Source organism: Pinus tabuliformis, chromosome Q (assembly GCF_031772625.1).
Source record: "Pinus tabuliformis cultivar Carrire ecotype Pingquan chromosome Q, CPIR1, whole genome shotgun sequence".
Classification (NCBI taxonomy): domain Eukaryota; kingdom Viridiplantae; phylum Streptophyta; class Pinopsida; order Pinales; family Pinaceae; genus Pinus; species Pinus tabuliformis.
In genome coordinates this window covers 1,038,844,820-1,038,857,982 of record NC_142296.1, presented here as the reverse complement: position 1 = coordinate 1,038,857,982, position 13,163 = coordinate 1,038,844,820, and the positions used below count along the sequence as shown (strand labels likewise).

Here is a 13,163-nt window from a genome sequence, read left to right as displayed (position 1 = left end):
TCCTCTCAATTGAGTTTAATATTTTTTTGGGGTCATGCATTGTGCAAGTTAATGGCTTTTGATGGTCACATTTTCTATCCAATGAGAAGGCAATATGTATTATTGTATTTCCTTGGGCACATTGATTAATAAATGGTAAGTTTATGGTTATATTTTATCAATATGAAATTTAAAAAAAAAAAAAAAAGATTTTTTTTTTTATTGGTGGAAGTTTTTTTTTTTTTTTTAAGTGGTTTGTTTGTTATGTGGTATTTTGGGTAAAACTCAATTTGGTGGAGTGTGTATTTATGTGTTTCTAAGGTTCTAATTTAAATAGAAACTTTCTCTTTAATTATTATTTTTATTGGAATTTAATAATGATAATCATTAAGTTATGATTTTTACTATAAGTTCATTTCGAGAATGACTTTACAAACAATTTAACATAAAACTAACAACAACATATATATGAAATTGATAATAAATATACAAATTTATTAGTCAAATAATAATGAACTCAAAAACTAGTTTAAAAAGAGACAAGGTTTCAAAGTAAGAAAATGATTTGAAAATGTTTCATATGACAAAGGGTGGTTACCCATGGTTGATGGGAAGTGATTGTCATGCATTTAACATTTAATCAAATTGCTCCAGGGTTATCTATAACCAACCTTCCACTCCATATTTAAGGGAGAAAGGAACTCACAATTGTTCTTAGCATTGAGTAGGCAAAACAAGATGTATGGCTAATGTGCAAATTATGATGAACTTATAATGTAGGTAACACCTCTAGAAGGTTCGTACAACATCAATAGATTGTGGGAACAATGTAACATGCAAGTTTCCCATGAGCTTGACCCCCTCCTTGGACACAAAACTTGTTGGAATTCTATGACATGAATAGAAACTCAACTAAAGAATTATAGCGATCAGTTTCCCTTAATATATATACATTTTTTTTCCAAATTTCTATATGTCGAATTTTATGTTGAACTTTATCGACAAAATTTTATTTGTTGAACTTTATTCGAATTTCAAGGTCGCCGAACTCGAACTCGAACACGAACCTGGTGACTTAGGCTGCAGCTCATGAGTAGGACGTATTACAAATGGTATTTTTATCTCCTAATGCTTTTTACTTATGTGTCAAGCAATAAATCATTTTCAGTAATTTATATATGAAAGTTTGAATGTTTAAGTTATCATTATTGCACTTTTGTATGGTGATGATTTACTTTCTATGCTGAATATGTGAATGACTCTTATGCGAAATATTTCTCATATTGTTCCGGCTAACTTCTTATACGAAACAATCATTTTTAAATGGATTCTTTTCTTATGGTGATTGAATGATCTTTATTATCAATCGCTTTTAGAAATTATTTTAGATCGCATAAGTAAACATTGCTCTCGGGATAGTTTAAAGTTAGATGTTTTCTTTGATTATGATAGATTACATATGATAGTTAGAAGATAAAATAGATTTAGAACAAGTATTCACCCCATAAAACCCCAAAAAGAAAAACATCATTCCATTAGTACAAACATCATAAATAGATTGGGAAACTGGTCCCATCATCTCCAGTCGGAGCCACTATTCCAAACGGAAAAGGAGCTGTCTTAAGGTCCGGATTAGGTGGTTATCCCCCTTGTTGGAGTCCCGATTTTTCGAGCCTTCAACACCACACAAAGAATAACCACATTGCAAGTGCCAATCTAAAGTATGAGTATATCTATTAGATAGACTCTATCACCAAGGGATGAGAGAAAATGGTTAGAGCAGGGATAATTAGAGACAAAAATCCAACTTCCATGACACAAATGAGATGTCAAATTCAATGTGCCAAACACCATCAAACATAGCTAGGAAGTATATACTGCTAATCACAAAAAATTCAATGACATAAAAACCCAAAGATCCAAAATAACAAACACCATGAAACAATTAAAATTTCATAAATAAAATAAAACTAGACACCATACAAATGTCAATTTGCCATATTAGAGGGATGCCATTACATTGGAGATCCATTGAGATCTTTCTTACCATATAGAAGTTCCAAAACACAATGTAGAAATAGAGAGAATTCCTTACCAAGGACAAATTCCAACCCAACAAAATCCACCACGAGACAATGTCACCCAGCCAACCACATAATATGTCACCATCCCAAATTAGCTTTAAAAAGATGCATTAAGATGATTCAAAATGTTGCCCAAAAATTAAGGCTTGCATGCCTCGAATAGGAAGTAAATTATTTTATGTCTCGATCCATTATTTAAAATCATATGATGGTGAAGGTGGTATGACCTTTATTGATTAATAGTGTTAATATTGTGTTGTCATACCCAATAACATACAAAGCATTAAGGTATGACTTGGTAAAACATGTCCCCATTTTTATGAAAAACCCTAATATTAAACTTAATTGTTTCCTTAGCTAAAATAGCAATTTCTTGATTAATAATATTATATTGTCTTCATACCCAATAATATACTAAAAATAAAAATAAAACATACCACATTTTAAAACATACCCCATTTAACTTTTTATTTGAATTATATTAAAACTTGGAAAAAAACTTTTATAATAGATAAACATTTTTTTGAATCCATACTTAATATCAATAAATATTTTCTAAAAAACTATTAAAATAATAATTACAAATGAATGACTAAATGGATGATTATAAATTAATCCCTCAATTTCATTTACTTAACCTTTGGAGAAAAGCAACACCCTTTCCTCCACTATTTTTTTAGAAATGCCCAAATTTTAAATACAAATTACCGCAAATCCATTCCAAACACCAAATCTCCAAAAATCCACTGCTCCATCCTCAAAGAAAAGATTATAGACTCTCAAGGCTATGTGGGTGGAGCCAAGGTGAAAAGTCCTTTTCATATACAATGAGGGGGTATATATAGCCAAAGGTGAACTGGCCTTTATGACTCTTCGACTTCCCTCATGATTGTTCGAGTTACATGACTCTTCGATTTACATGACTCTTCAAATTCATCCGCGGGGCTCTTAGACTTCCACATTACATTACATCGATTACAACAAGTATGGCCCATAGTAGTGATATGGATGAGACAACTCATGACACAACTTGTCATGACACTGCTAACATGTACATGCTAACTGTGGTGTCTGTCTCAAGCTAATATGTTGTTGAGTGATTAGTATGCTCTCGTTGTATCATATCTTCACCTCTGCATGACAAAGTGTGCGGGATCTTTGATGGTCTTAGTGTTCACTTGATGGTGCATGTGTATGTGTCCCCTTCACTTGTTGCTTGGTATGCTTCATGTGTTCGTTCAATCGTGAGAAAGTCTTCTAGAATGTGTTACTTCTTCATCACGTTTGTCGTCACGCCATGTTCCATTCATGTACCTATTTCTGCAATCACTCATGACGAGATGACATCAAATCCAGAAAATATCCTAGTCTACCATGATGCATTGTTTTCTGTGATCGGTCCGGGTTACCAGGAGGGAGGACAAGGTACTAAGACTGTGCAGACCATAGCTCAGGTCGGGATGCAGGATTGCGGAGTTTGGTCTGTACTCTCGGGAAAAACTGTGTTGTTGTCACTGGGAGGCAAAATTGCGCAATGAGGGGCACCACTGACAACTGCAGGTCAAGACATTGAGAGAGATTACTGCGCAGATTCTAGAGGAAGATCCTGATAGGGCAGTCAGGAGACCGAAAAGAAAAACTGCACAACTTTCCAGAGCAAGGCTAGGCAGAGATGCTGAGGACTATTGACCAAATCTGCATCGTTTTCTAGGGCAAGCTAGGACAGAGTTTTCGAGAGAATGGAAGACATAATTGTGCAGTTTTCTGGAGCTAGGCAAGGCAGAGCTGCTAGTGGACTGGTAGGAAAATCTGTGCAGTTTCCAAGGACAGTGCGGAGCGGGGCAATGGGGAATTGTTGGTCAAGACTTCGCAATTTTCGAGAGGCAGTGCAGAGCAAGCTAGTCGGGGAACAATAGGTCATGACTGTGCAATTTCCAGAGTCAATGCAGAGTGGGGACTTGATAGATATGACTGTGCAAATTTTGTAGACGGTGCAAGGCAGGTAGTCCGGGGAGCAACTAAGCATGTTTGCACAGTTTTGGGGAATAGTGCAGCCCGGGTTCTCAGTGCAGTGTAGATTTCCAACAGATGAGAGGGAGGCTTGATGACTGATGATGCGGGAAGCGCAGCTTGGATCAGGTTGGGAGATAACTTCTGCACAATTCTGGATAGCAGTAGGGTTACTAAGGGTTGATACTGCGCAATATAGCTTAGTCGACGTCCAATTGAAGGAGGTTGCCCGGTCAACAGATATTTTGGGAAAAATGGATAAGTGTGGGAGCAAGTGAACTCATTCATTCATGACCTTGTGAACACACACTTAGCATGACTTGACGACAAGACACCTCAAACCAACAAACCAAACATGGAAAAGCATGACCCTCTACGGGACTTTCTAATGGTGAAAGCAACAAGTGTGACACTTGGGATGGACCTTCGGACGACCGTGACGTCACGTCGTGTGTGAGTGCAATGGGTGTTTACATAGTCGAAACAGCTCATGCACATAAAGACAAACCTTGGATATTACCAGAACAAGGTCACAAGCATGACATATCAATCAACATGCCAAAGGTGACAGTTGGTCAAACAAGCGAAAAGGAAGCAAGACATGTAGAGGAAACGCATGAAGTGACTTTTGTCTTTGCACACATGCATGTTATTGAAGACACGATAACATGACAATGACAAGCAATCGTACAAACTACACTAAGAGATGTACTTCAAAAGGTGTTATTTACTTACCATACTTACTCTCAAGATGATCATGCATCTGACATAGTTTGCATGCGGTCCTGATCTTTTACCATCACTTAGTCTCTTGGTCCTTCTCCTCAACTCCCTGGGATTGATCTTAGCATGTCACCTTTTCCTGTAGTCACTGAGAGATGTATCAACGCAGTTTCAACGTGCAATGACTGCTACCAGGATGAGGCCATGGGAGGTCCGTCTGTGTAGTTTCTGAATGCAAGACAGATATGGTAGCTTGGACAACACTGCACAGTTTTGAGGCACATGACACTACTGTGGGATGGGGTCTTGTGAGGACACCTCTGCTTATTTTCTGAGTGCAATGCAACCTGGGCAGTTGAGAGGAAATATTACGCAGTTTTTGGATGCAAGGCACTGTTGCGGGATGGGTTCCGGGATGACACATCTGCTCAGTTTCAAGTTGCAAGGCAGACTGAGCAGTTGAGGGACAATATTGTGCAGTTTCCGGAGACAGTGGGTTCTGGTTGGGGGAAATGACACTAGAGGAATCCACTGCGCAGTTTTGGATGCCAAGGAAGACTGGTGTCTCTGCGCACTGCACAGTTTCAGCAGGCAAGGGAAAAAGCTTAAGGGTTGCATAAGCAAAGTGCACAATTCCATGAAGCTGGATAAGGCTAGGTTGATCGGGAAATTGGCTAAGTGTGAGATTAGTGAAACAGATGTAAACACTGATAGGACTCTACTATGATCACACACGAACACTTAGTGATACAACGTAGACCATCCATAATGTATAAAACATGCTTTGCTTGATGCAATGACCTTCGTGACAAGAGTGCGTGAAGTGAGTGTGAAACATGTCTATGTAATGAAAACAACTCATACGCACAATATTTCCCTTGAAGCAAAACAACATTCCCTTTGCGTGACAAATAACAATCCTTATGCCCAAAGATGACACATATTGCATAAAGATGAGAACGTGAACAACTCTTAAGATCAAGGAGGAGGCTTGAGATCATCACCTTACCAACAAGTGACCAAGGAATGATCGATCACAGGATCCAAGGTAGGCTCTGAAATTTGCAAGAGAGCCAAAATTTTGGAGGGTGGTTGTAGCCACTACAACTCCATCGTATATAACATATGTACATTTACAACTTGAAGGTATTACATCTATTGTTATTGAAGGATCCCTTGTGCCTTCTAAGAACCCTACAAGATTCTTGAGCCTCTCGGTAATCCATGTATAAGGGGATGGTATCCACACAAGGAATAACCACATTACAAGTGCCAATCTAAAGTATGAGTATATCTATTAGATAGACTCTACCACCAAGGGATGAGATAAAATGGTTAGAGCAGGGATAACTAGAGACAAAAATCCAACTTCCACGACACAAATGAGATGTCAAATTCAATGTTCCAAACACCATCAAACATAGCTAGGAAGTATATACTGCTAATCACCAAAAAATCAATGACATCAAAACCCAAAGATCCAAAATAACAACACCATGAAACAATTAGAATTTCTTTAAATAAAATAAAACTAGACACCATACAAATGTCAAATTGTCATATTAGAGGGATGCCATTACATTGGAGATCCATTGAGATCTTTCTTACCATATAGAGGTTCCAAAACACAATGTAGAAATAGAGAGAAGTCTTTACCAAGGACAAATTCCAACCCAACAAAATCCACCACCTAACAATGCCACCGAAGCCAACCACATAATATATCATCATCCCACATGAGCTTTAAAAAGATGCATTAACATGATTCAAAATGTTGGCCAAAAATTAAGGCTTGCATGGAGTAAATTCTCTTATGTCTCGATCCATTATTTAAAATCATATGGTGGTGGAGGTGCTATGACCTTTATTGATTGATAGTGTTAATATTGTGTTGTCATACCCAATAACATACAAAGCACTAATGTATGACTTGGTCCCCATTTTTATGAAAAACCCTAATAATAAGCTTAATTGTTTCCTTAGCTAAAACATCATTTTCTTGATTATTAATATTATATTGTATCTTCATACCCAATATCAATTTCTTGATTATAATATATATTGTCTTTATACCCAATAATATACTAAAAATAAAAATAAAACATACCCCATTTAAAAACAAAACCCAATGTTAAAATAATAATTATAAATGAATCACTAAATGGATGATTATAAATGAATCCCTCAACTTCATTTACTTAACTCTCGGAGAAAAGCAATACTCTTTACTTCACTATTTTTTTTAAAAATGCTCAAATTTTAAATAGATGACTAAGATTACTAAATCGATTTCAAACACCAAAACTCGAAACTAAAATTGGTGATGAACTTACTTTCATATTATTTATATCCTCTTAAGCTTCATATTATCCTCTTACACTAATAATGTATAGATAATGCCTTCAAAAATTTCTAACACAAATCCTTTCGACATACCCTTAAAAATAAGAAAACAACCCCACGGCACCCCTAACAAACAACTTGCGTTGACTAACCTAAAATAATATATGTTTTAAAACATCAAACGAAAATTAAGCAAAATAAAATAGTTAAAGCCCATTGATCACCTTTGGGGCACGGTTGAACATGTCAGTTAAAAATTATGTGTCCACATTTCCTTTATGCCCAGCTATATATTGAGAGGCTCCACAAAGTTCCAGAGGCAATCCGAACAATTTAAGTGGAAAACTGTTAAGAGCTAAGAGGATCTGCAGACTGTAACAACTCATTCCTACCGTTGTGGCTGAAATCAAGCCAATCTTCTGTCTGTTTGATTTGCTCGTCAATTTCCCCTGTGTTTGTTTGTTCATTCGCTGAAATTAATCCAAGCTCGCCAATCTCCCCTGTGTTTGTTTGTGTACAATTTTCTCGAAATGGCAGTAATCTCAGATTATGAAGAAGAAGAAAAAGTGCAGGAGCAACCCTCTCCAAACCCAGAGGCCTCATCTCCTGCACCATTCGCATCTGCATCTACAGGCCCTTACGATGAAACCCTTGAGAGAGTTCTGAAGGACCAACCTGCCCTCGTTTTTCTTGACAATGTCATCGACTTCCTTCGAAGAAAGTCTGATTTGTTCAAGGACGACGCCGCAGACAAAAAGATTGCGGACATTGTCTCTGCGGCCAAGAAAAAAGACGCCGAAGAGAAGAAGAGGAAAGCTGAAGAGGTTCGGCAGAAGATTGCCGACAAGCGCTTGAAAGAAGGTGACACCGCCGCTCCTTCAACTTCATCCCTCAAGAAACAAGAAGAAGCAGCCGTTATTGATAAGGCAGAAGCGCCAGAGAACCATAAACCCAAGGATTCCGAAGACGACGGTATCAGTGAGTTGGCTTTCCTAAAACCCTTTTCTTTGCTTTTAATTTCCCTTTTCAAAAAAATCCAATTTTTTCTTAATGGTAAGATTTGGGAAATATCAGATCAATTTGTGCTTATTTTATCTACTTCAATGCTTAGGTATAGTGATCGAGAATAATGATTTGGTATCAGTGTCAGTTAAGATCGCCTTTATTAGAATCCATAATTCATGGAAGTTGTAATCCCTTACCGTTACTAAATCTGAGGCTCTCAGGTTAAGCCCTTCCACTCTAGCTAACATTTGATGTAGTCAGTCTATGTAATCAGAGGGCTCCACGCAGATGCGTTCTTTCTTGTCCAGGAAATTGATTTGCCCAAGGGAGAATGTCCCACAGGTGGAAATTGCCTGCGAATAGTAATGCTTGTGTAATTTCGAAAAGTAAAAATATTAACGCTTCCATGCGGTGAGGGCCCTAACCCACATTTTGAACCGAATGGTTAAAAGCAGTTCCTGGCCTCAGGTTGCAGCATAGTACTGCAATCACTGATTGACGTTTTAGGCCTTAGTCCTTGACCTTTATTAGGAATTATGGGTCACCAATCCAGCCAATCCTACCCATATTCTTGGTCCTGAACAATATCTATGCAAAGAGAGAATCGAGGTGCATTCTGAGTTAGTAACACGAATATCCTTAATTCTTGATTTTATAGCCATCTCCAATGTTATACATAAAAAGAGAGCTTGAACAATTTTTTTTCACGTAGAGAATAAATGTGTGTTGAAGAGATTCATAACCTGACATAATGTTAGGCTGGTGAATAAATTAATTAATTTTTATTTATAAAATAAAATTAAGAACGTTTAGGCCTAATTTCTAAGTGCACCTTAAAATGTTAATGGATGAAATGTGTAGAATAAAGTAAAGCAAAATGGAGAAGATGACCATTACTCTTTAATGTGATGGCGTAATGATGAGGCAGAGGACTCATCTGGAAGGACTCTATATCCCTTTTCTTTGGATGCTTTCTGCTGTCAGGGGCTTCTTCTTGGATAGAATTAAAATAAAACGTCCACTTTTCAAATTGAGGATGAAAGTGAATTTGTTATTTTATCTTTGGGATTGCTGGTCACTGTTGTTGCTCTAGTAGAATCTGACTCCTTCCCTAACAGTAATTACTTGATATTTTTGGGCTGTCCAAATGAGGGCTTCTTGTGTGTCCTGGAACAGGGTGTCTTCTGACTGGGAGTTTCCCTTTATAGGACCTATATATCACCTTTTAAGTTCTTGAATATCAATAAAGTTCTGTTTTGTTTGTCTGTGTGCAGCTATTTCCACTTCTCCTTTTGAAGATGTCTATATAGAATTGTAGAACCTGTAGTGGCATAGAAGGGTCTATTGTATTGCTGATGTAAAGAACGAAACCATAAGCTATCCGTGCTGTCTATATCTGAAGACTGAGAGTTTAATATTCCTTTCAAATGGTATATACTTGCAAAGTACTGCTTTGTGCAATTATTGGTAACAAAGGGAGCAACTGAATAGAGTTAATGAACTTCGAAAATCATTAAGGATTATGAACAATAAAATATATGATAGCTGTAGGGTTATAAAAAGATAGCTGCAAAATAAGATGATGGCTAGACATCAAGGAATAGAGTCAACGGTGAAGGACGTTGGGGTCAAAGAGGAAGAACATTTATGGTTACAACTTACGATTGGCATATATTGATACATTTATATTGATTGACCATTTCTCCGTTTCATTATATGTTGATTATTTACTGAAACCAATTTGTATCTGTATTAGCTACTTATGATTAGGATTATATTTGTGTTGGAGCGGTTCCTTTATGTTTCACTATAATCCTGATGCTGACAAGCTTTAGCTGACTTCTTTCATCAATTGCTCATAGAATATGCAAATGGAAACGATTGCCAAACTGGCTAAAATTACGTTTATCCTAATTTCATTTTTTATTGTTCATGACAAGATAATCATGTTGCTGGAATTAGTTGTTCTACAGTTTTCTTCAATTTGTGGATTTTTTTTTCCTTCCCTTTTTTAGAAGGATGTAGATTTCATTTTCCTGTTGACGGTTTTTTGCATGTATCTTATCTAGCCCCAAACACTGGTAATGGAGCGAATCTTGAGAAGTATTCATGGACACAGACTCTATCAGAGGTTACTGTTACAATACCACTTCCACCTGGTACCAACAAACGTTCGATTGTCTGTGACATAAAGAAGACTTCTCTAAAGGCAGGGCTGAAAGGGCAACCTCATGTCTTAGCTGTAAGTCATTTGTTTGCATTTCTTAGCTGTAAGTCATCTGTTGTGTTTTGAGCTTTATCAGATCAATCATTTCACTAATCCAATATGCATGGCCTGTATTTCTCACCTGGATATAACATTCAAATCTAGGCCACTTTTGTTTTATGTCGGAGATTAAATTGATTGAAGGGATATTCATATTTTGATTGGTTTACTGGGAGTTTGATGTAAATCCCTTGTGGATGTTTTATTTTCAGGGTGAGTTCTTTGCACCAGTAAGGGTAGATGACTCCGTGTGGCAAATAGGTAATATATCAAGCACATCCTTGGCCTTTGCTGTGTATCTGTTATTCTTTATATCATTGATGAATGGTTATTGATTGATGTAAAACAGAGGATACGAGGGTCCTGTCAATTTCTTTGACAAAACAAAATCAAATGGAGTGGTGGAGTTGTGTTGTAAAGGGTGAGCCAGAAATCAATACTCGAAAGGTAGAACCTGAGAATAGCAAGCTATCTGATCTGGATCCGGAGACACGACAGACTGTGGAAAAAATGATGGTATTCACGAGTCTACCCTGCTAATCAGCTCTAAATGTTAAACCACTGCCCAAATTTCAGTGATCTGCAATGGCAATAGTGACTAGCTTTAGTTGTATGAATAGCGACTCTCGCCATTGTCCTGTTCTTTTCCTATGAATGATTTTGAAACTCCAACCAGTTTGTTGTGAAACTAATTAGAGCTTTGATGAAAATCTATTTTCTTGAGCAAATTTGTCTTTTTACTTTTAAGTACAGTAGATTGCTACTGCGTGACATATGTTATGATATAATCACTGGATAAACATACAGAATTGTTGTACAACCTACAGTCTTTTTTAAAGCGGAAGAAACAGGATTTCCAAATACAGAGTTTATTAATTTATAATATCTTTTTGACTTCTTAGCTAGGTTATGATTATAGTTCGCTAGGGAATTTTGTGTGTGTTTTAGTAAAAGCTTCCATTAACTGTTCTATTTACGCTGTTTCTACAGTATGATCAAAGACAGAAAGCCATGGGATTACCTTCAAGTGATGAGCAGCAAAAGCATGAAATATTGAAGAAATTCATGGCTCAGGTATGATTTGTGTGTCTTGGGGCATTGCATATCTTGAATGTTTTTCCGTTATAACAGTTGTTCAGACATTTATAATTTATAAATCTCTCTCAATGTCTGCAGCATCCTGAAATGGATTTCTCCAAGGCGAAGATATCTTAGGAAAACAATTGGCGTCCTGTAAATGACTTTTTAGAACTAGTATAGGGGATCTTGAAGGAAATCAGTGTGCTTTTTATATTTTGTGAACTGGTATAGTGAATCTATAGGAAATCATGTTATTGGTCTCTCTTGCATGTCAACGGAACTGATATGATGCATTATAAGATGCTCTATGCTACATTTTTGTCACTCTAGAAATATCAAACATAGGGTTCTAGTTTTGTTTCATTATTTGTGCAATGAAGTGGGTTAAGATTGGTGTATATTGCTCATTGGCCATGTGATTTGATATGTTACGTTGGCTTTTGTTTGGAATGTAACTTAGTACTACATTAAATTAGCCCGCAATTCTTTGCAATAAAGTTTTTACTTGGTTACGGAACCAATTATGTGCAATCAAACTATATTCGGAATGCTATAACTGCAATAATTTGTAATGAAGTTGCATGTGGAATGCTATAACTGTAATCATTTTTAATGTTAGTATTTGAGTGATTCAATAATTCATCACAAGTGTTATGAAGAGGTTTTAAACCTAGGACATTTAAATAAGTTTTAATGAAGTTGTATTTGAGTGCTTCAATAATTTATCACAAGTGTTCACTCTTCTTGGTTAGTGTTTTTTCTGTTTATTAAAAAAATTATAAAGCCATTGGTTGAGGGTGGCTCCCTTCCTCACCTCCTTTTCAAGAGGTTTAAACTTGGGACCTTTTTACACCTCATGAAAATAGTCTTTGCGTTCTTTTAAAAAATGAATATTGAAATATCTCAACATTCATTTTGTTGAAGAACCCGAAACTATTTCAGATTATAAGATAACATAATCAGCGGATATCTTTATTAAGAAATTTTAGTTTCCTTTCACATTATAATGTCCTTTTTTATATGCTTGTTGTAAGGTGTTCTTCTAGTTTCCTTCCACAGTAATAGTTTCCTTTTTTATATTCTTGTTGGAAGGGATTCTTGGTAAAAAAGCTTCTTCAATGATATTTTATTTTAGCCTTTTGCTTTGATATTTTATTTTAGCCTTTTGCTTTGATGACCATGATCTTCTCTCTATATGACCATGATCTTCTCTTTATATTTATAATAGGATAAAATCTTCTCTCTATATGACCATGATCTTTTCTCTATGTATAATAGGATAAAATCTTCTCTCTATATGACCATGATCTTTTCTCTATGTATAATAGGATAAAATCTTCTCTCTATATGACCATGATCTTCTCTCTATATGTATAATAGGATAATGTTAATGTATAATAGGATAATGTTAATTTCTTTGGAGTAGGATATTTTTTTGTCCATGATCTTCTCTCTATATGTATAATAGGATAATGTTAATTTTTTTTGGAGTAGGGTATTTTTTTTGTTTGGAGTATTAATATTAGTGGTTAGAACTTTTATACATTTGTTTGGATTTGAGATTTGATTACCACGTTTGTACATTTGTTTGGATTTGAGATTTGAGATTTACATTTGTTTGGATTTGAGGTTTGAGATTTACATTTGTTTGGATTTGAGATTTGAGATTTGAT

At 36.0% G+C, this 13,163-nt stretch overlaps 1 protein-coding gene across 1 annotated transcript; it reads left to right on the top strand.

Moving 5' to 3' along the window:
* The first annotated feature begins 7,397 nt into the window (after positions 1-7,397).
* Positions 7,398-11,853, top strand: LOC149223041 (protein BOBBER 1-like). The gene is made up of 6 exons (XM_089385726.1): positions 7,398-8,117; positions 10,214-10,386; positions 10,623-10,671; positions 10,760-10,926; positions 11,401-11,484; positions 11,587-11,853. The coding sequence occupies exons 1-6, from the start codon at positions 7,670-7,672 to the stop codon at positions 11,623-11,625; spliced, it is 960 nt and encodes a 319-aa protein (XP_089241852.1). The 5' UTR covers positions 7,398-7,669; the 3' UTR covers positions 11,626-11,853.
* The last annotated feature ends 1,310 nt before the right edge of the window (positions 11,854-13,163 follow it).

Coding starts and splice junctions, on each gene's coding strand:
- LOC149223041 (XM_089385726.1), top strand. CDS start 7,670: ATGGCAGTAATCTCAGATTATGAAGAAGAAGAAAAAGTGCAGGAGCAA. Junction 10,672..10,759: donor TGACTCCGTGTGGCAAATAG/GTAATATATCAA, acceptor GATGTAAAACAG/AGGATACGAGGGTCCTGTCA. Junction 11,485..11,586: donor TGAAGAAATTCATGGCTCAG/GTATGATTTGTG, acceptor CAATGTCTGCAG/CATCCTGAAATGGATTTCTC.